The sequence below is a fragment of the Orcinus orca genome, chromosome 1 (genome assembly GCF_937001465.1).
Source record: "Orcinus orca chromosome 1, mOrcOrc1.1, whole genome shotgun sequence".
In the NCBI taxonomy this organism is placed as follows: Eukaryota; Metazoa; Chordata; class Mammalia; order Artiodactyla; family Delphinidae; genus Orcinus; species Orcinus orca.
Window position 1 is genome coordinate 59,390,906 of NC_064559.1, and position 22,418 is coordinate 59,413,323.

The window sequence follows — 22,418 nt, forward strand, 5'->3', positions numbered from 1 at the left end:
TACTTTGCTTCTGCTCACCTTCTATTGGTGAGAACTTTGGCCACCCAGAGACCAAAGGGGACTGGTCTCTGGTTGATTAGCCATGTGCCTATGCTGGGTAATTAGCTGACTCAGCTATGGAGGGCTTTCCTTTGCCTTGAATTATTTCCTGAGACCTGCCTTATATATTCCACCACCACTTGACTCCATATTCAGAAGTTATATTTTTTATTCTTTGAAAAAAATGAAGATATCTCAGTTGCTATGATAGTCATAGACATAATAGCTGAAAACTTCCCTAACCTGGGAAAAGAAATAGACATCCAAGTCCAGGAGGTGCAGAGAGCCCCATACAGGATTAACCCAAAGAGGAATACAACATGACACATTGTAATTAAAATGACAAAAATTAGAGAAGGAGAAAGAGCAGGGAGAACCAGGAGATGATGGAGGAGGTTACTGTAGTAGGTTGAAAGTGAGGAAGAAATCCTTGGTCACCAGCCTAAAGGACTTTGAAGAACATGTAAATATCACAGAATATCTGACCTTTTACAAAACCCTCAACATTTGTATAAGGTCCACTATACTTGTTGCTATGTCTGTTTCTTTGGGAGGGTGGGGGTTGGAGAAGGGTGAGGAGTTATGAATTGGTTTGGTTTGCTTTGTTTTGTAGAAATCTAGGTAGGTATATTAGTTTCCTATTGCTGCTTTAACAAATTACCACAGATTAATGCCTAAAAACAATAGCAATTTAATATCTTATAGTTTTGGGGTTCAGATGTCCAACTGGCTTTCACTGGGCTGAAACCAAGGTGTCGGTAGGACTATGCTCATTCTGGGAGCACTAGGGGAGAATCCATTTCCTTGCTTTTTTCAGCTTCTAGGTTTGCATTCCTTGAATTCCTCGGCTCCTGTTCCTCATCTCCCTCTTCAAAGCCAGCATCATTGCATCTTCAAAAATCTTTCCTCTCTAACTTCCACCTTCCTCTTATAAAAACCCTTCTGATTACATGGGGCCAGCCCAGATAATACAGTTTCCTCTCCCTGTCTCAAGATTCTTTATTTAATCATATATGTAAACTTCCTTTTCCATGTAAGGTAACATACTCGTAGATTCTGGGGATTAGGAATTGGAGGATCCTGTGGAGGATGGAAGAAGATATTCCATGCAAATGGAAGTCAAAAGAAAGCTGGAGTAGCAATACGCATATCAGATAAAATAGACTTTAAAATAAAGACTGTTACAAGAGACAAGGAAGGACACTACATAATGGTCAAGGGATCAATCCAAGAAGAAGATATAACAGTTGTAAATATTTATGCACCCAATATAGGAGCACCTCAATACATAAGGAAAATGCTAACAGCCATGAAAGGGGAAATTGACAGTAAAAGAATAATAGTGGGGGACTTTAACACTCCACTTACACCACTGGACAGATCATCCAGGCAGAATATTAATAAGGAAACATAAGCTTTAATGACACAATAGACCAGATAGACGTAATTGATATTTATAGGACATTCTGTCCAAAAGCAGCAGAATACACTTTCTTTTCAAGCACACATGAACATTCTCCAGGATAGATCACATCGTGGGTCACAAATCAATCCTCAGTAAATTTAAGACAATTCAAATTGTATCAAGTATCTTTTCCGACCACAGTGCTATGAGATTAGAAATCAATTACAGGGAAAAAAAAACCCTGTAAAAACCACAAACACATGGAGGCTAAATGATACACTACTAAATAACTAAGAGCACTGAAGAAATCAAAGAGGAAATAAAAGCATACATAGAAACAAATGACAATGAAATGTGATGACCCAAAACCTATGGGATGCAGCAAAAGCAGTCCTAAGATGGAAGTTTATAGCAATTCAATCCTACCTCAAGGAATAAGAAAAATCTCAAATAACCTAACCTTACACCTAGAGCAACTAGAGAAAGAAAAACAAACAAAACCCAAAGTTAGTAGAAGGAAAGAAATCATAAAATTCAGAGCAGAAATAAATGAAATAGAAATGAAGAAAACAATAGCAAAAATCAATGAAACTAAAAGCTGGTTCTTTGAGAAGAAAAATAAAATTGATAAACCTTTGCCAGACTCATCAAGAAAAAAAGGGAGAGGATTCAAATCATAAAATTAGAAATGAAAAAGGAGAAATTACAACTGACACCTCAGAAATACAAAAGATCATAAGAGACTACTATAAGCAACTGTATGCCAATAAAGTGGACATCCTGGAAGAAATGGACAAATTCTTAGAAAGGTACAACCTTCCAAGACTGAACCAGGAAGGCATAGAAAATATAAACAGACCAATCACAAGTAATGAAATTGAAACTGCAATTAAAAATCTTCCAACAAACAAAAAGTCCAGGAACAGATGGCTTCACAGGCAAATTCTACCAAATATTTAGAGAAGAGCTAACACCCATCCTTCTCAAACTCTTCCAAAAAATTGCAGAGGAACGAACACTCCCAAGCTGATTCTCTGAGGGCACCATTACCCTGATACTAAAAAGCAGACAAAGATATCACTGAAAAGGAAAATTACAGGCCAATATCACTGATGAACATAGATGCAAAAATTCTCAGCAAAATACTAGCAAAAAGAATCCAGGACTTCCCTGGAGGCACAGTGGTTAAGAATCTGCCTGCCAGTGAAGGGGACATGGGTTTGATCCCTGGTCCAGGAAGATGCCACATGCAGCGGAGCAACTAAGCTGCTGTGCCGCAACTACTGAGCCTGTGCTCTAGAGCCCATAAGCCACAACTACTGAGTTCATGTGCCACAACTACTGAAGCCCATGTGCCTAGAGCCCATGCTCCATAACAAGAAAAGCCACTGCAATGAGAAGCCCACGCACCACAACAAAGAAAAAGTAGCCCCCTCTCGCCTCGACTAGAGAAAGCCCGTGCACAGCAACGAAGACCCAATGCAGCAAAAAATAAATAAGTAAGTAAATAAATAAATTTATTAAAAAAAGAATCAGACAATACACAAAAAGGATCATACACCATGAACAAGTGAGTTTTATGATCAAGGATCATACACCACGATCAAGTGGGTTTATCAAGGATTCTTCAATATATGTAAATCAATCAATGTGACACACCATATTAACAAATTAAAGAATAAAAACCATATGATCATCTCAATAGATGCAGAAAAAGCTTTTGACAAAATTCAACACCCATTTATGATAAAACTCTTCAGAAAGTGGGCATAGAAGGAACGTACCTCAACATAATAAAGGCCATATATGACAAACCCACAGCAAACATCATTCTCAATGGTGAAAAACTGAAAGCATTTCCTCTAAGATCAGGAACAAGAAAAAGATGTCCACTCTCACCACTATTATTCAACATAGTTTTGGAATTCCTAGCCATGCTAATCAGAGAAGAAAAAGAGATAAAAGGAATCTACACTGGAAAAGATGTAAAACTGTCACTGTTTGCAGATGACATGATACTATACATAGAATACTAAAGATGCCACCATCAATGATGCTAATCAATGAACATGGTAAAGTTGCAGGATACAAAATTAATGCACAGAAATCTCTTGCATTCCTATACACTAACAATGAAAGATCAGAAAGAGAAATTAAGGAAACAGTCCCATTTACCACAGCAACAGAAAGAGTAAAATACCTAAGAATAAACCTACCTAAGGAGGTAAAATATCTGTACTCTGAAAACTATAAGACACTGATGAAAGAAATCAAAGATGACACAAACAGATGGAGATTTTTCTTGGATTGGAAGAATCAGTATTGTGAAAATGACTACACTATCCAAAGCAATTTACAGATTCAGTGCAATCCCTTTCAAATTACTAATTGTATTTTTCACAGAATTAGAGTAAAAAATTTTACAATTTCTTTGGAAACACAAAAGACCCTTATAGCCAAAGCAATCATGAGAAAGCAAAACGGAGCTGGAGGAATCAGACTCCTTGGCTTCAGATTATACTAAAAAGCTGCAGTAATCAAGCCAGTATGGTACTGGCACAAAAACAGAAATATAGATCAATGGTACAGGATAGAAAGTCCAGAGATAAACCCACGCACCTATGGTTACCTAATCTATGACAAAGGAGGCAAGAATATACAATGGAGAAAAGACAGTCTCTTCAATAAGTGGTGCTGGGAAAACTGGACAGCTACATGTAAAAGAATGAAATTAGAACACTCGCTAACACCATATACAAAAGTAAACTCAAAATGGATTAAAGACCTAAGTGTAAGACCAGACACTATAAAACTCTTAGAGGAAAACATAGGCAGAAAACTTTTTAACATAAATCACAGCAAGATCTTTTTTGACCCACCTCCTAGAGTAATGAGAATAAAAACAAAGATAATCAAATGAGACCTTATTCAACGTAACAGCTTTTGCAAAAGAAAACCATAAATGAGACAAAAAGACAACACTCATAATGGGAGAAAATATTTGCAAAAGAATCAACTGACAAGGGATTAATCTCCAAAATATAAAAACAGCTCATGCAGCTCAATATCAGAAAAACAAACAACCTGATCAAAAAATGGGCAGAAGACCTAAATAGACATTTCTCCAAAGAAGACATACAGATGGTTAAAAAGCACATGAAAAGATTCTCAGCATCACTAATTATTAGAGAAATGCAGATCAAAACTACAGTGAGGTATCACCTCACACCAGTCAGAATGGCCATCATCAAGATATCTACGAACAATAAATGTTGAAGAGGGTGTGGAGAAAAGGGAACTCTCTTGCACTGTTGGTGGGAATGTAAATTGACACTGCCACTATGGAGAACAGTATGGAGGTTCCTTTAAAAACTAAAAATAGAACTACCATATGACCCAGCAATCCCACCTACTGGGCATTACCTTGAGAAAACCATAATTCAAAAAGACATATGTACCCCAATGTTCATTGCAGCACTATTTATGATAGCCAGAACATGGAAGCAATCTAAATGTCCATTGACAGATGAAAGGATAAAGAAGATATGGTACACATATAAAATGGGATATTACTCAGCCATAAAAAGGAACGAAATTGGGTCATTTGTTGAGACATGGATGGACCTAGAGACTGTCATACAGAGTGAAGTAAGTCAGAAAGAGAAAAACAAATACCATATGCTAACATATATATATGGCATCTAAAAAAAAATAAATGGTTCTGAAGAACCTAGGGGCAGGACAGGAATAAAGTCTCAGTTGTAGAGAATGGATTTGAGGACACAGGGAGGAGGAAGGGTAAGCTGGGACGAAGTGAGAGAATGGCATTGACATATATACACTACCAAATGTAAAATAGATAGCTAGTGGGAAGCAGCCCCATAGCACAGGGAGATCAGCTCGGTGCTTTGTGACCACCTAGATGGGTGGGATAGGAAGGGTGGGAGGGAGACGCAAGAGGGAGGGGACATGGAGATATATGTATACGTATAGCTGATTCACTTTGTTATACGGCAGAAACTAACACAACATTGTAAAGCAGTTATACTCCAATAAATATGTTTAAAAAAAGGAGAAAAACAAATATTGTATATTAATGCATATATGTGGAATCTAGAAAAATGGTACAGGTGAACCTATTTGCAAGGCAGGAATAGAGACACAGATGTAGAGAACAAACGTGTGGACACAGTGTGGGGGGAGGAGGGGAGGGATGAATTGGGAGATTGGGATTGACATATATACACTATCATGTAAAACAGTGAGCTAGTGGGAACCTGCTGTATAGAGCAGGGAGCTCAGCTCAGTGCTCTGTGGTGACCTAGATGGGTGGGATGGAAGGTGGTGGGAGGGAGGTCCAAGAGCAAGGGGATATATGTATACATAAAGGTGATTCACTTCATTGTACGGCAGAAACTAACAGCATTGTTAAGCAACTCTACCCCAATTAAAAAAAAAATAGAGGACTGGAAATGTATCTCAGATATATCAGGGTTCAATTAGAGAGGCACAACCAGAGGTTTGACTAAGCAATTGTGGGAGCGGGTTAAGAAGTCTCTGCAAAGTTGTCATCTTCACACCTTGTGCTGGAGCTCAAAGTCTGCAGGGCAGGCAATTGGCAAAGGAGTGTGGGTGTGAAGTGGAGAGCAGGGACAAGGTAGAACCCACAAGCGTGTGACTGTATCAGTCTCTTATTGCCTCCAACACTGATGATGTTGATGATGCAGATGTCCTGCAGGAGAAGCTGGTGTCCTTTGTCAACATTACTAAACCCACCTGGCCCAGAAGTCAGAGAAGCTGAAGAAGGACCCAAGGGAAGGTAGAATGGCTGCTGCCCCAACTCCCAGCAAGGCGAGCTGGCAGAGAAATGAGAACATGTGTGAACTGCAAGTTGACACATTCCAAAGCCACAACATCTGAGTCAACAGAGGAAATGGGGCTTTCATCTACCAGCAAGTAATTCCCGGTGGCTGAAGTGGTTTATGCTAGGGTGGGATGCAGGGGTGGGAGGAAGGTAAGGTGAGATGAGAGAAAGATGAGCCTGGAGCCTTAAGTCAAGCAAGATCACTGCAGTTCAACATTTATATATCAACTTCCTTATAAACCAGGACGAAGTGTTAAACTGGATCCTGACGGCCATGGGAACCACTAACTATGTTGACTCTCCAATTTTCATTTCAAAAAGTTTAAAACCATTGGCACAGCACAATCTTCCCCTCAGGTCTCAGCTCTCCCTATTCTTTCCTTAACCACCTGTACCCACAACAAACTCTCCAGCTTCCCCCAACACTCTTCTTGCCTCAGTGTCTCTACCTGGAATAGTTTGCCTGCTCTAAATCCTCTTCCCCTGCAAGCTCCATTTCTTCCTTTGTAAATACCGCCCTTGGCAGCATTCATCAGAGCAGGGTGTAAATAACCACACTGTGTGTCACTAGACTGTGGCCTTCCTGAGGAAGGGAACCTTGTTTACATCATCCAGATAGCGTCACTATCTAGCATAGTGTCTGGCACTTAGAAGATGTTCAGTAGCTATGTATTGATTAATGCAAGCTCCAAGAGCTTCTCATCAAACACTTTGCTTATATGTTTTTTCAATTTTGTTAGTTGCTTTGATGAAGTAAGTCTTCTAATCACTGTCAGACAGAGAGAGGCAACACATTTCTATATTTGAGTAGAGAATCAAGAAGAAACAGTAAAGGCTTCTAGTGTCCTTCTGAAAAGCATCTACAAACGGACTCAAGTTATCAAGAGGGAAAGGAAAATCATTCCTCTTCGGAGGTGTGCTCCAAGGCACTCGTGAACCTTGCATTCTTTACCGATACATCTTTGTTCTTTACCAGTACGTCTTCATAATTATTGTCTGTAATGGCTTCCTTATCATTCTTGGTTTCTTTAATCCCCATAGGACTGCCTGTCAGGTCCTTGGGAAGGTTATAATTATAAAGAGGCTTCAATTTTTTGATGTAGATTAAGTTAAACAGTCTTCGGAAGCTTTGTTTAATATTTGAGGAGGTCAGTCTATGGGCTGTTTCCATAAAAATTTTGTTTGTTATTTTTGCAAACTCCCTGATCACAGGATCTTCATCCCCAAGCACTGGGTCAATAGCTGTAACAGCAGAAAGGCCATTAATTCAAGGCATCACTCTCATAGTCTGAGAAGCTCTAACCCTAAATAGCCTCACCACCTTTCACAAAAGCCCCCCTCCCCCAATTTTTGTTACTTTGACAAATAGCATCCAGGAAGTTTTTTATCCTCTGTCCTCACCAGACCTCATTAAAAGAAAAAAGGAAATATTCACTAAGTGTTTACTGAGTGCCTGTTCTGTGCTGAGCATTCTGGTAGACAGCATAAACATATATTCATGAAGAGGTTCAGTATTGCTCATAATAATGAAAAAAGTGGAATCAGTCTAAATGTTCATCAATATGAAAGTGCTTAAAAATTAGAGATATCATAAAGTGAAGTAGCACATACATATTAACATGATGATGTAGACCCATATTTCTTGGCATGAAAAGATGTTTCTGACACATGAGTAAGTGAAAAAGTTATAAAACAGTTATGATAGTTTTAAAAATAAATAGGTAATAGTTTATATTCTTTAAAAATATCTGCAATAAGATATATACCAAAATACTAATATCATTATATTCATATGTTGAGCTTGTGGGAAGTTATTATTTTCTTTCTTAATAAAAAGAAATAGAGAAGGAAAAAAGGACAGGTATAGAAAAGAGAGAAAAAGTAGAAGGAACAGAAGGAGGAGGAAGAGTGAAAGAAGAAAAATATTCTGAGTGACATGGAGGGAGTGCTTAGTATTTAGCCGGCAGTCAATAAATATGAATGGATAAAAAAGGAAGATAATGATGTGTCAATGTAGATTCATCAACTGTAACAAAGGTACCACTCTGCTGGGGGATGTTGGTAACTGGGGGAGGCTCTGCATGTGTGGGGGCAGGAGGTATACAGGAAACCTCTGTATCTTCCACTCAATATTTCTATTAATGTAAAATTGCTCTAAAATATAAAGTCTATTACCAAAAAAGGGAAGGAAGGCAGCCACCTTATTTTCTGCCTCCCCTGTTTGTAATTCTGATCCTGAAGGGGAAATAGGCAGAGGCTAAGAGAGAGATGCTGAAGATCCAAACATTTTGAAAGAATAAACATTACCCTTCTTTAATTTCTTCTGGTGCAAGTGTACATTGCTCTCCACTAAAATGTAAATCCTCTGAGGGAAGGGACTTTGCTTTGTCTGCTGCTGTATATCCTGCAGATAGAATAGTGCTGTCACATAGTAGATGCTGGAAAAATGTTTGTTGAATGGATTAATGAGTGAATGAATTCTTAACTCTCTGTAGTTCCTAAGGACTCTAGGATAATAGTTAGGTCTCAACTAATGAGAGGGACAGATGGAGAGATTGAAACAGAGAGAGAAAGAATAAAAAATAAAGAAGATGTCCCTTAACCCAGTCCTTCCACTGATTTCCCCTTAACTGCCTAGCTACCTCTACCACCCTCTTCCCATCCCTGGCATCACTATAGAGCTCAGATATAAACTGAATCACAAACAGTGAAGTTATTTAGGCCTATACATAAAGATTTCATTATAACTTCAACACTTACCCTCAAGCATGACTTGAATTTCATCTCTGAGCAGTAAATGGCCACCCAATTTTGCCAAGTACCCTATGCACAAAGTAAAATTAAAGTTACTCCAAAATACGTTATGAAAATGCATCATCTGATATTATCTGGCTACTACCTTCATTGCTTTCTTCAAAGCAAAGCATCTCTAGATTATCCTTGAATCATCTTTTAGTGCTTTCAAATAATTATTAATAAAATTCTTTATTGAGATATACATGTGTTTATAAATGTGCAGAAATCATAATTGTACAGCTCAATAAATGACCACATAGTGAATACGTCTAGCTACCACCTAGGTCATTAAATAGAATATTACTATTTTCCTAGGAGCCTCCCTCATGCCCTTTGCAGCCTCCTCCTTCACCTTTCAGAATACATTCTTTTGCTCAACGTTATATTGTATGATTCATCCATGTTTTTAAACATAGCAATAGGTCATTCATTTCCATTGCTACATGACAGAGGTTGGCAAAGTTCTCTTGAAACACAGCCATGCTTATTGGCTCATTTGCTTATGGATTATCTACGGCTGCTTTCACCCTCCAACAGCAGGGTTGCATCGTTGCGACAGAGACCATATGGTGGTACTCAAAGCCTGAAATATTTACTATCTGGTTCTTTACAGAAAGAATTTGCAGAATGCTTTTATATGATATTCCATCTTATTAATGCAGCAGTTTTTAGCCATCCTGCTTATGATGGACAATGTGTTGTTTCCAATTTTGGGCTATTATGAATAATGATGTTATTGTGGGCATTCTTGTACATGAATTTTTGCGTAGATTTGTGTGCATTGCTGTTTGGTATATAGCTAGGAGTGGACTTATTGGCTAATGGATGTGCTTATGTTCACCTTTAATCATTACTGCAGAACAGTTTCCAAGGTGGTTGTACCAATTTTCACTCTTACATTTCCATTGCTGTACATCCTCTCTAACACTTGAAATTGTTAGTCTTTTACTTTCAGTCAGTCTCATGGGTTTGGTGGTATTATTTTTGTATATTTATTGGCCACTTGGATATTTCTTTTTTTTTTTTTTGCATTACGTGGGCCTCTCACTGTTGTGGCCTCTCCCATTGCGGAGCACAGGCTCCGGACGTGCAGGCTCAGCGGCCATGGCTCACGGGCCCAGCCGCTCCGTGGCATGCGGGATATTCCCAGACCGGGGCACGAATCCGTGTCCCCTGCATTGGCAGGCGGACTCTCAACCACTGAGCCACCAGGGAAGCCCTGGATATTTCTTTAGTGAAATGTCTGTTCAAGTAAGTCACTTGTTTTTATATTGAGGTGTTTTTAAATTATTTATTCTTAGGCATTTTAAATTCTGGATACTAATCTCTTAGAATATTACACCCATTACAAATACCTTCTCCTACCCCAGGGCTAAACTTTTCCATTTGTATTGTTTTTTTGGGTTTTTTTTTTGATGAACAGAAGTCCCTAATTTTAATGTAGTCCAATTTATGGTTAGTGAATTTTGGAGTCCTGATAGGGAATCTTTGCTGTCTGAAGGTCATAAAGATATTCTCCCATATTTACTTCTGGAAACTTTATTGTTTTACCTTTTCACATTTTTGGATTGCAAGCCCAACTGGAATTATATGGCATAAAATAGGGGTTGAGATTACTTACCTATGAAATTAATCGAGCACCATTAAGAGAAAAAAAACAAAGTCCTTTCCCTAATGCTTTGCAGGGTCATTTATATCGTGAATTTTGCAGGGGTCAGTGTCTTGACTCCATTCTAACATTGTGCCACTTCCATAGTACCTTAATGTAAAATGGGTCTTGATATCCAGTAGTATAAGTTCTTCAACTTTGTGATTCTTCTTCAGATTATCTTGGCTATTCTCAAATCTTTAAATTTTCATGTAAAAATTAGAATCAACTTCTCAAATTTCACACACACACACACACACACACACACACACACACACACACACACACAAAACCTCTGGTGAAATTTTGTTTGGGGTTGTATTGAATATACCGAACATTCTGGGGAGAGTTGACATTGTTACAATACTTAATTCTTTAATCCATAAACATGATATATCACTCTATTTAAGTCTTCTTAAAAACTTCTCAACATTTTCTAGTTTTTTTGTGTATCAGTCTTGTACATCTTTCCTTAGTTTTATTTTGAGGTATTTGATGAATTTTGGTACAATGCATTAGGCATCAAAAAATCGATTTTCTAGTTGTTTATTGATAGTGTGTAGAAACCCAATTGATCTTTGTATATTGATATTGTATATAGAAAACTTGCTAAATTTATTTAATTCCAGTAGTTTTTCTGAATTCTTTCCAGTGTTCTAAATACTCAATTATTTATCTGCAAATTTTGGAAGTTCTATTTTCTTTTTTCCAGACTTATACATTTTATTTCTTGTTATTACCTTATTTTAGTTTTGGAAAATTTTTGGTCATTATCTCTTCAACTATTTATTTTGTCTCATTCTTTCCCCACTATCCTTATGGAATGCATATGTTAGACCTTGTAACCATATCTCATATTATTATGCTCTGTTCATATTTTCCATTTTTAACTCTTTGAGCTTTGATCTTGAGGCTGAATATTTTATTCTGACATTTCTAATTCTCTTTATCTCTTTTCAGTTCTTTCTAGTCTGCTGCTAATTTTACCCATTGAGTTCTGCATTCCATCTCATTATTTAATCTTTTGAACATACTAATCATATTTATTTTAAAGTTCCTATCTGATAAATTTCAATAATTGCATATACTAGATTGTTTCTATTTTTTTTCCTCGTAATTAAAAAAAATCTAAACCTCTGGTTATTTTTGATTAAATCTCAGCTATTGTGTATACAATTTTGTGTAGATACTTTTAGGCTCTGGGCAATTTATCTTCTCCCAGAGAGGATTTATTTTTGCTTTTTTGGCAGGCAGTTAGGCTAGAGGTATATCCCCTTAATCCAACCAGGGAGTTAGATATTCAAAGGTTCAGTAATTTTAAGAGCTGGCCTATTTTTAGTTTACTCTCACTCTTAGGGTAGAGACATCAGGGATCCCAGTTGAAAACTTGGGGGTATTTACCAGAGTTCCTCCTCATTGTCAGTCCACTCCAAGTTTTATTCCTCCAGCTCTGTGAGACAGCTAAAATTTCTGCACAGTTTATCAGCCTCCCAGATACCCTTTTTGCATTTAGAATTGATCTATAAATTTATAAAAGAAAATCTATAAAGGAAAATAATCCCCAAATCTCAGGCCTACTTCTTTTGGTTTTTCTACTTTCTCTTCACTGCCTTTATAAAAGCTCTTACATGTTTTCAGATAGATTTAAGAAATATTTTTTTGCTGTTCTTATTATCCTCATTTTCCATGTGATAAAATAAAAGTTCATAGAGATTAAGTAACTTGGTGAAGGTCACACGGCTAGTGGGTGTTCATTCTGAGATTTCAATGGAAACGTATCTACTCTCACCAATATTTCACACTGCCTCTGCTTCAGTCAAAATAGTGACCACAGAAATCACAATAATACATTATTTTCATAATACAATTTACAGATAGTAAAGCTCAAGATATTCTTATTGACAGGTGGAACATGGACTTAAAAATTTAAGAATAGGGCTTCCCTGGTGGCGCAGTGGTTGAGAGTCCGCCTGCTGATGCAGGGGACACAGGTTCGTGCCCCGGTCCGGGAAGATCCCACATGCCACGGAGTGGCTGGGCCCGTGAGCCATGGCTGCTGAGCCTGCGCGTCAGAGCCTGTGCTCCGCAACGGGAGAGGCCACAACACTGAGAGGCCCGCGTACAAAAAAAAAAAAAAAAAAAAAAATTTAAGAATAATGTTTAAAAACAAAGCCCTGTGTTGTGGAGGTATCCTTAATTGGCATACTTTTGCTTAAGTTTGTAAATCAATGCAATTCCTTTCAGAATTAGATGGCGGGTACAAATAATGAATGAAAATTTCTTATGCTAGAGAGTACTAATTTCCCCTGTTGTCAAATTACTTCTTTATCTTTACTTCTCTTACTAAAACTACCAATTTTTAGCTGGACACGTGGCCATCTAGCAGATGACTAGACTTTTAAGACTTCTTTGCAGCTGGGTATGGCCACATCTATGTTCCGGGCTAATGATCATTTAGCAGAAGTTACAGTTGCTCTTTAAAGAGATGCCTGTGACCTCTTGATATTTTCCCCTTTCCAATTGAAGTGGTTGCAGGAGATGGAGGAAACATCTTGGACCTGATGTAGGAAACTGTGTGGTGAGAATACTAGAGCAACAGAAGAGCTGACACTAGTCTACGTATACTTGGATTGTTAAATGAGAGAGAAATAAGCTACTATTTTGTTTAAGCCGTAATTATATTTGGGTCTTTCTTATACTGTAGGAACTTCAGAAATACAACATTAGCACCAAAGGAGCAAAACAGGTGGTAAAATTAGGCAAAAACAACTGAAAATTAAATGACTCTACTGAAATGGTGTTTTTGAAAGTTACAAATGAACTTTCAAATAGAATTTGATGTTTTGAAAGTTTTGAAACACGGCAGACTAACCACAATGCCAACAAGGTGCACGTGGAAGAATACAGTTAGTAGTGGTGGGGAGCGTGGGGACAGGAACTACAAGCTCCATCCACAAGCAGTCAGCTCTGCTCAGTTGCTACCAGGCAGAAATGCAGGTTCAGTGTAGCCTTATCTCCTCCCCCTATCAAATAATTGGAAATACAGATACTTATGCGAAAACTCTTAAATTTGGCAATTGTGACACACTGCTAGCTGTCAATCTAATATCATTGTCCCCTTCTTGCCCAATAAAAAAAGTGCCAAGCAGCTCTTGCAAATGATGGTGGCATTGTGACAGTTCTGGTCATTGGGAGGTATAAGATGAATCACTGGTTGGGATTTTGAAGAAAGCCTTGTAAAATTAGGTTGACCCAGAGACACCTTTTGCCCTTTACGTTTTTCTTTCTCCTTGGTGTAACACTGCGAAAATACTGAGGGTAATCAGAAAACACAAATAAGGATACAAGTCACATGCTAAGGATGATGGTATTATAAAGCCAATGATGCAATGAATATCTACATGCACACATTACTTCTCATATGTGACTATATCAGAGGATAAATTCTCTTGAGAAGAGATTATTAAGTCAAAAGAATATGCATTTCACATTTGGATGGAAATTACCAAACTGTGCTGAGATTGTAGTAATTTACACTCTGACCAGTAATGTAAGTGTTTGCCTACTTCCTGCAACCTGGACAAAACTATGTAGTATAATCATTTTTGTTCTTTGTCAGTTTGATGGATGGAAGCACTTTATCAATTCAATTTGCATCACTTTTTGGATGAGGCTGTGAAAATTTTATGTATATGAGCCAAGTAATTTTCTTCATGTACTTTGTCCATTTTCCTAGTGGGTTGTTTGGCTTTTCTTATAGATTTGTAAGGATTCTTTAGACAGTACGAATTCATGCACCCTTTATATGTGATAAGTGCCATAAATATTTTATTACAATTTGGCTTTTGACTTTGTTTATAGTGGTTTTGCCTTGCAAAAATATTTGTTTTTACATAGTTTGTCAATCTTTTATGATTTTTACTTTTACTTAGAATGATCTTACCTACCCCATGATTATAAAGCAAATTCTTCTACACTATTTTATCTAATCTTATTTATTATTATGGTTTTATTTTTAGCATTTGAGCCTTTGACCATCTGGAATTTATTTAGTGTAAAGAGTGGGATAGGAATAAAATAATTTTAAAAATTCCAGATGGCTCACCATGTGTCCCCAAACCATTTAAGGAATATTCCATATTTTCATCACTATTACTTAAAGCCAGTGATTCACTGTAAAATATTGCATGTTTTGGCAGTTATTTCTAGATGGTATTTTGTTCCATTTGTCTATCTATTCATTCCATGTGATTTTAATTACTGTAGCTATATTAATATCTGATAAGGTTAGTCCTTTCTCATTCTTTTTTGGTTAGAACTTCCTGGATATTCTTGCATGGTAACTTTTCTATATTAATTTTAAAATTAGGATGTCAATTTTGAAAAAAAAAAGCCCTATTGATATTTCAACGGGCATCTTATTCCATGTATAGATTAATTTAGGAAAGGACTGGCACATTTACAATTTTGATTCTTTCCTAAAATATGGTTTATACCTTTCAATTTATTTAAAATTTTTTTGTGTCTTTCAGTAATGTTTGCAGGTTTTCTTCATAGAAATACTGCATACATTTTAAAGTTTCTTTTTAGATCTTCCTTCCTTCCATCTATTCAATACATGACTTCATACACCTAGAATTGATTTTTGTGTAGGGTGTCAGGTAGGAATTTGTGTGTGTGTGTGTGTGTGTGTGTGTGTGTATTCCCATTGTCCTAGCACCTTTTATTAGACAGCCCATCATTTCTGATCTGATATATAGTACCAGTTCTGATCTTTTATATTAGGTGTTTGTATATGTGTGGATCTGTTTCTAGGCTTTCTATTACAGTTTCACAGTTCTTGTCTTTCCTTGAGTGAGTAACGGATTGTCTAAAATTTGTTAGGTATATCTTCTTATGTTGGTCTTTTGCTCTTCCACATACATTTAGAATCAACTTGTCAAGATCTATGAAATTATCTGTTGGTATTTTTTATTATAACTGGATTGAACTTATTGATCAGTATTTCTCAGTAGGGGCTCTGGGGTTTCTAGATGGGATAATTTGTGACTAACACTGTTACAATTATTACTGAATATTAAGCATACTCCTGTAACATTAAATGCATTAATGGACATTAAATGCTATACCAACCTGAAAGCAAGCTGGCAAGGGAGATTGGGAGATGTAGACCATAGAGGTCAGTTTTTGAGGCATAGAGAAATGTAAAACATAGTGAAGAATGGATTGGGAGCTGGAAGTCCTACAGTTAAGTAGATACTGTATGTCCTTATGTGATAGTTTATCCATTCCTTCTTTAGTTGGCTGAATTCCATCCATCAATGATTTCTTCAAGAAGGATTCATGGTAATGAACTTATGCTGAGTTTTTATGTTTTAGAAATGTTTTCTTATTATTTTTATAGTTGGATATAATTTTGATAAGTATAAAATTCTTCAGTCATAATTTTTTTCTACTTAGGATTTATAGGCTCTATTCTACTACATTTTAGAGTTGAATACTGAAGTGGAGAAATCTAATGCCACATTTATTTATTTTGTAACGTATAGGTGACTTTTTTTTTGCTCAACGGCATGATGAATTCTTTAACTCTGAAGTTCCATAACTTTGTTAGGAAATGTCTTAATGTTTCATTCTGTATAAAACATTTCTTGAACAATTTTTACCATCAGTATATTTAATCAAATTTTTTTTAGTTCTTAAATTCTATCTTTGAATACTTTTTTCTGTCTAATTGTTCATTTTTCTTCATGGATATTATCTATGCATATTTGCATTTCTTTCATCTATCTTCTATATCTATCACTGCTCCCTAATTTTTCAAACTGTTTCTTGTTGGTTTATATTTTATTTTGCTAACATTTTTCAACCCTTTCCTCCTTGTTCCTTACTGGGTTATCAACAATATATATTTGCTCTTTCATTGGCTGCAATGAAGTTTTTTGCAATGGTTATATATTTTTTCTTACACTTTCCATCATGCTTTGAAAGCTTCTTTTACTTTTTGAAATTCTCTATTTTGCCATATATTTTCTTGAACATATTAATCAGTTTTTAAAACATATATCTCACATCTATGTCAGATAACTTTAGTATCTGGCTCTCCTGATGTTCTCCTTCCATTGTCTATTTTTTAAAAAAAATTTTATTGGAGTATAGTTGATTTACAGTGTTGTGTTAGTTTTAGGTATACAGCAAATCTCCTCCTAGAGTAATGAAAATAAAACAAAAATAAACAAATGGGGTCTAATTAAACTTAAAAGCTTTTCCACAGCAAAGGAAACCATAAACAAAGCAAAAAGACAACCCTCAGAATGCGAGAAAATATTTGCAGAGGAAGCAACCAACAAGGGATTAATCTCCAAAATATACAAACAGCTCATGAAGCTCAATATCAAAAAAACAAACAACCCAATCAAAAAATGGGCAGAAGATCTAAATAGACATTTCACCAAAGAAGACATACAGATGGCCAAAAAGCACAAAGCACATGAAAAGATGCTCAACATCACTAATTATTAGAGAAATGCAAAGCTTACTCTTCATGTGTTCCCGATATCCCATTATATATTCCCTGTGTGCTTATATCATTAGATTTTTATTTTAAAAAGTTTTGGATTCATGAATATATTTACCATGATTTTCAACTACTCTGTAGAAACATTTTCTAAAATTTGATTTTCTTCTTTATGGGAAGTTTGTGGAAATTTCCAGTGTAGAATTCCGAATAGCATGAATTCTTTATGGTTTGAAATAAAGTTCTTATAATACAGGGTTCTCTGTGTGTGTGTGTTCCTCTACTCCACTCTGATCAACACAGATCATGAACTGTAGTGCTGATCATAATACAACTTGTCTTCTACCCTGACTAATGACAGACTTTTCTGTACAAGTATAATGTGACTAAGTATTTCCTCATTCCTTGGGGCCCCAGCTATTCGAGGATGCCAAATGGGGTCAAGGGAAGATCCCACTACCAAGTTGGGAATTCAGTTCCTATCATTCCAAATAAAGGATTATTAGTTTTGATCTTCATGGCGAGAATCTAGGCGGAAAAAAATGATTGGTCAGGTTTGTCCAAGGTCAAAAATTATAGTTGTTTTCTTTTAGAATCTTCCTGCACTCCCACAACTTTACATTTTCTTCTTCAAACTTTATTGGATTTGGTAGCTCTTCCTCATCTGTTGTAGTCTGTGGTTATAGATGTTCATGTTTTGTTGAAGATGGCATTTAAAAAATACATTATTCTTATTCTTTGGGGGGTGATTTTTAAGCAGTGAAGGAAAACTGTAGTGGTTTGCCACCATCTAAAATTTTGAAATTCATCCTGTTGAATGTACTTTGTATGATAATTTAATCACACCGCTATACCCACTGTGTATTATAAAGTAGAACTCTATACTCATGATATATTTTAACTTCTGTTCATCTTAGATATCACCATGAAAAGTACTGTCTATCATAAAGAAAGAAAATTTATAATTTTTTCAAGGAAAATTTCTAGCTGCTTACCCCATTCTTTACCTTTTAAGACAAATTAGGAAATTAAAATTGAATTTTACTTACCTATTAAAATAACTGATCCTCTTCTCAGATATGTTCTGGAACTCCTCAGGAATCCTAAGGTATCAGCTATCAAATCTATAACATATTTCTGATGAGAAATAAGCTGAGAATAAAAAAGGAAAAAAAATTCTCTCACTTATTGAAAGAGCACATTTGCTCTCTCCAGAGAGGCTTTCAGGGAAAAGAACTTGGTTGCTTATACCAAATCAGGGCCAGTTTAAAACTTGGGGGTTTCTGTGTATGAACGTTATTCTTTTGCTTGCAGGTATTATTCAGCTTATTACATGATATCCAAAGTTTGGGTTTCCAACTTTTGCTTAACATCCTTCCATCCCCATTTGTCTATCGTTGCAGTTTATGCTAGTTTTCAGAGAACCAGCTCATTCAGCCATGGAAAAGAAATTCCAGCTTTTCTTTTGGTGATCTGAAATGTTGCTACCTTTACACTGCTCAAAGTAGGTAGGTTGGAGGAAGAAACGATAGATGGAAAATGTTGAGGAAAAGAGAGTGGAAATTTTTAATTTTCTCTTGTCTCAAGTTCTAGCTATAATTGTTCATTTATCTTTTCTTTATATTCCTTGCTCATCATGCTTTTCATCACTTTGGATATCCTTTAAAGTTCCTCCTATAACTCTTGTGGTAGTAAACCCTGAGGGATCACTTACAAGATTGTTACAGATGTTGAGCACTACCAGCTCAAAACTGTAATGTTCATCCTTGAGCAAATATGATGTTGCCCATTTTAATTCTGAGGCACAGATTTCTAATGTATATTTACATGCCTGTGAAGTAGAAAAAGGTCAGTAAAAATCTATTCATCTGGTGTTACATAAAGCACTGCGATTCTCAGCAAAACTAAGAAAAACAAAATCACAGGACTTACTTTAACTACTCTTGCCTCTGTATCTTCCAGAAACAGAATCAGAGGCACCAAGCCTCCGAAAACCACATCATTCAGCATCCATGTGTACTGACTCATGTCCCTGAGTAACTCACCAAAGTGTCGAATGGCCATACTCCGAATGCCTCCATTACTCTGAAATATGCACACAGAAAAGACCTCATTTGAGGATATTTATATATATGCACACACACTATATACTATATATACTATGTATACTTATATACACTATATAGTATATATATTTATACGTATATATACTATATATGATGTGTCTATATGTATATATATAATTTTTTTTTTTTTTTTTTGCGGTACGCGGGCCTCTCACTGCTGTGGCCTCTCCTGTTGCAGAGCACAGGCTCCGGATGCACAGACCCAGCGGCCATGGCTCACGGGCCCAGCCGCTCCGCGGCATGTGGGATCTTCCCAGACCAGGGCATGAACCCTTGTCCCCTGCATTGGCAGGTGGACTCTCAACCACTGCGCCACCAGGGAAGCCCGTATATATATAATTATTATCATTTATTTTTAGAAAAGATTCAGTTTGGGTCTAAGAAGTCTAAGGGTCTAAGAAGATTCACTTTGGGTCTAAGCTTGTCTTTTGATTTTAAAATAAGACTTGCTTACCAAAATTCAGATTACCTTAAAGAAAATCCCCTGTGAAAAGTGAGTTTCTTAAATTTAGGAAGATAGTATTTAATAACATCCTAAAATTATAACATGTAAAAATCTATATAACTTGGAGATGATTTCTATAATACTTAGGGTAATGTGACCATGATGTCTTCAAATGCTGGAGGACTTTGCAGAATTGCCAGTGAATACCAATGCAAGTTCTTTGCATAATGGCATAGTACTAGGTTTCCAAGGGCTTACTTATGCCAAATAGGAAGGTGATTGGATTATAAAGATTCTAGAAGAGAAAAATTTCAAGTCAGAGGAAGAGGTTAATTTTTTAAAATATAATATCACCTTCAGTTTTTAAAAACAGTTTATGATTCCATTTTGAAAATAATTCTTTACATGGGCATGCCAGCTACTTATTAGCCGTGTGAACTTGCCCAAATATTCATTTCAGTTTTCCTCAGTTTCCTTATATGTAAACTGGATAATAGCAATAGAGTTTGTTAGAGGATTATGTGAAATTGTCCATGTAAATCCCTTAAAATAGTGCCTGGTACATAGTAAACGCTCAATACATTTTAGCCACTATTATTATTACTATTCTTATCATTATGTCCTTATGAAAATATTTTCTGCCACTGTTTCCTTTTTCTATAGTTTAATAATATTGGACCTTTCTTCAATGAAATCTGCAGAACTAAGAAGTTACACATTTTGGCAAGATAATTTACTATGAAATAATTCTCTGGTTCACAAACACTCATCAAAGGAATCTTTAAAAACAAATAGATTTCCCATAGCATACCAAAATGTTCTTGTTTATTAAAATACTATATTACTGTCATCCAACTTTTCTGGAACACGTTTACCATAAAAAATGAGAATTTTCAAAATGTACAACTTTCTGATGAAATACTTTCTAATTAAAGTTTTCTATGAAAATACCATATTCATTTGGGGCATTACACATGTCAACTCTAATACCCATAATATGCCTGCTATTCACTCTCTTTTACAGATGATGCACTAAGAGACTGAACCACCTGCTCAAGATTTCACAGCTAGTCAGTGGCAGCACAGGGATTTGAACCTAGGAAGTCCAGATTCAGGGTTAACAAACACAGCCACTAAACTATAATTCCTCTTTCATCTAAGAACAGAGGCTACATTTTGATTCTCTTTTCCTATGGGCAGACTTTTCCAGGTTCTCATAGTGTAGTTTAAAAACAAACAAACATAGAGCTTACTTGATTAATATTATTATCTCTGGAAAAAAAAAGGTAGCTCTGCACAAAATGACTGCCTTTTGTTGACTTATTCTGGGATGTAATAGCATTGCCTTACCTGGGGCTTCAGCTTAATGATAAAACCTAATGATCTCATATATCTATGTAACTCACATGATCCATCAGAGAACAGTAGCTGCAAGCAATTCTGGTACACAGGGAGGAGTAGGTCACCTTGTCCAGTTTGCCTAAAAGTCTTCGAAGGGTCATCAAGGCCCGAATTACAACAGTCTTGTCTTGGGAAAGGAAGGCATCCAGGATAGCTATTAATAAGCTGCAGACATTTTCTATCTATATGTAAAAGGAAGAAAATGGTGGGATTTAAGAACTAGAAGGAGACTTGAGGTAGCTTTGGTACACACACCTCTGAGTTTGGGCAGTATGCAGTGATGTGCTGGAGCTAGCTTACAAGAGTCAATTGCCAAATTGTCAAAAATTTTGCAAGCTGATCATTAAAAGTCACTATTAAAAATTAAGTTTTATAAATTTAGAAATAAAAACTATGGTAATAAATACTGAAGACTTATCACTTCCCGTTCTTTTGCTACATTTTGCTCTTTTATGCCTTTGAGGTTATTTACATGTAGTGTATCTGTATGGTGGGGATATTAAATAATGATGCACTACTGTGCATCTCCTCCCAAATCCATGTCTACTGATGTCCCTTTGATAGATTGAAATCATCCATAGTGGGAGTTTTTACACCAGAGAAATTGGTCTTATTTTCACAGAGCTGCTTGTTTAAACATTTACCAACACACCACTGGCAGTATAACCTCGAAACTAGGTGACAATGACCTGTTTGGACATGAGAGCCACTGAGCTGCTGAGCTAGGTCATGGGCATCAATTGCAGATCAGAGACAAGCAGAGTATCAGGCAATTAAAGCATGAAAAGGAGACACAAAAGGAGTGAAAGAAAGGCTGGAAAGAAAGGAAGTAAAAGAAATAAATAATATTTGCCAAAATAACAGCCAGAGGACACTTGTGTCTGGCTGGAGTCTTTACCAATAGATAGTACGTGAAACCTCAAAACAGATCCCTCTCCACTGTTTCTCTCCCACTTTCCTAGACAACTTTGTTACGTTGTTAATCGCATTGGTAAGAGGACTAGACAAGGCAATAAATAACTTTCTGTTCACAATACATCCTATTGACTTGTATGATTTACCTAAAGCAAATAAACTATGGCTCATTTCGTTCTAAATGCAAAATGAGTGCCCACTGACAGGCTTTAAGCTTTCAGAGACTATGCTTAATGGATATACTAGGATTTATTATTAAATT

General features: G+C 36.3%; 1 protein-coding gene across 1 annotated transcript in view; it reads right to left on the bottom strand.

The window, feature by feature from the left end:
• Window positions 1–7,206: 7,206 nt before the first annotated feature.
• The window catches only part of MROH9 (maestro heat like repeat family member 9), an 89,429-nt gene continuing 74,217 nt past the window's right edge, over window positions 7,207–22,418 (bottom strand). The window contains exons 15-20 of the mRNA XM_049707880.1: window positions 21,247–21,423; window positions 19,202–19,354; window positions 18,984–19,100; window positions 18,319–18,421; window positions 9,069–9,131; window positions 7,207–7,550 (exon numbers count right to left, since the gene is read on the bottom strand). Of these exons, the coding sequence (XP_049563837.1) occupies window positions 7,207–7,550; window positions 9,069–9,131; window positions 18,319–18,421; window positions 18,984–19,100; window positions 19,202–19,354; window positions 21,247–21,423 (957 nt within the window). The remainder of the gene's footprint in view (window positions 7,551–9,068; window positions 9,132–18,318; window positions 18,422–18,983; window positions 19,101–19,201; window positions 19,355–21,246; window positions 21,424–22,418) is intronic.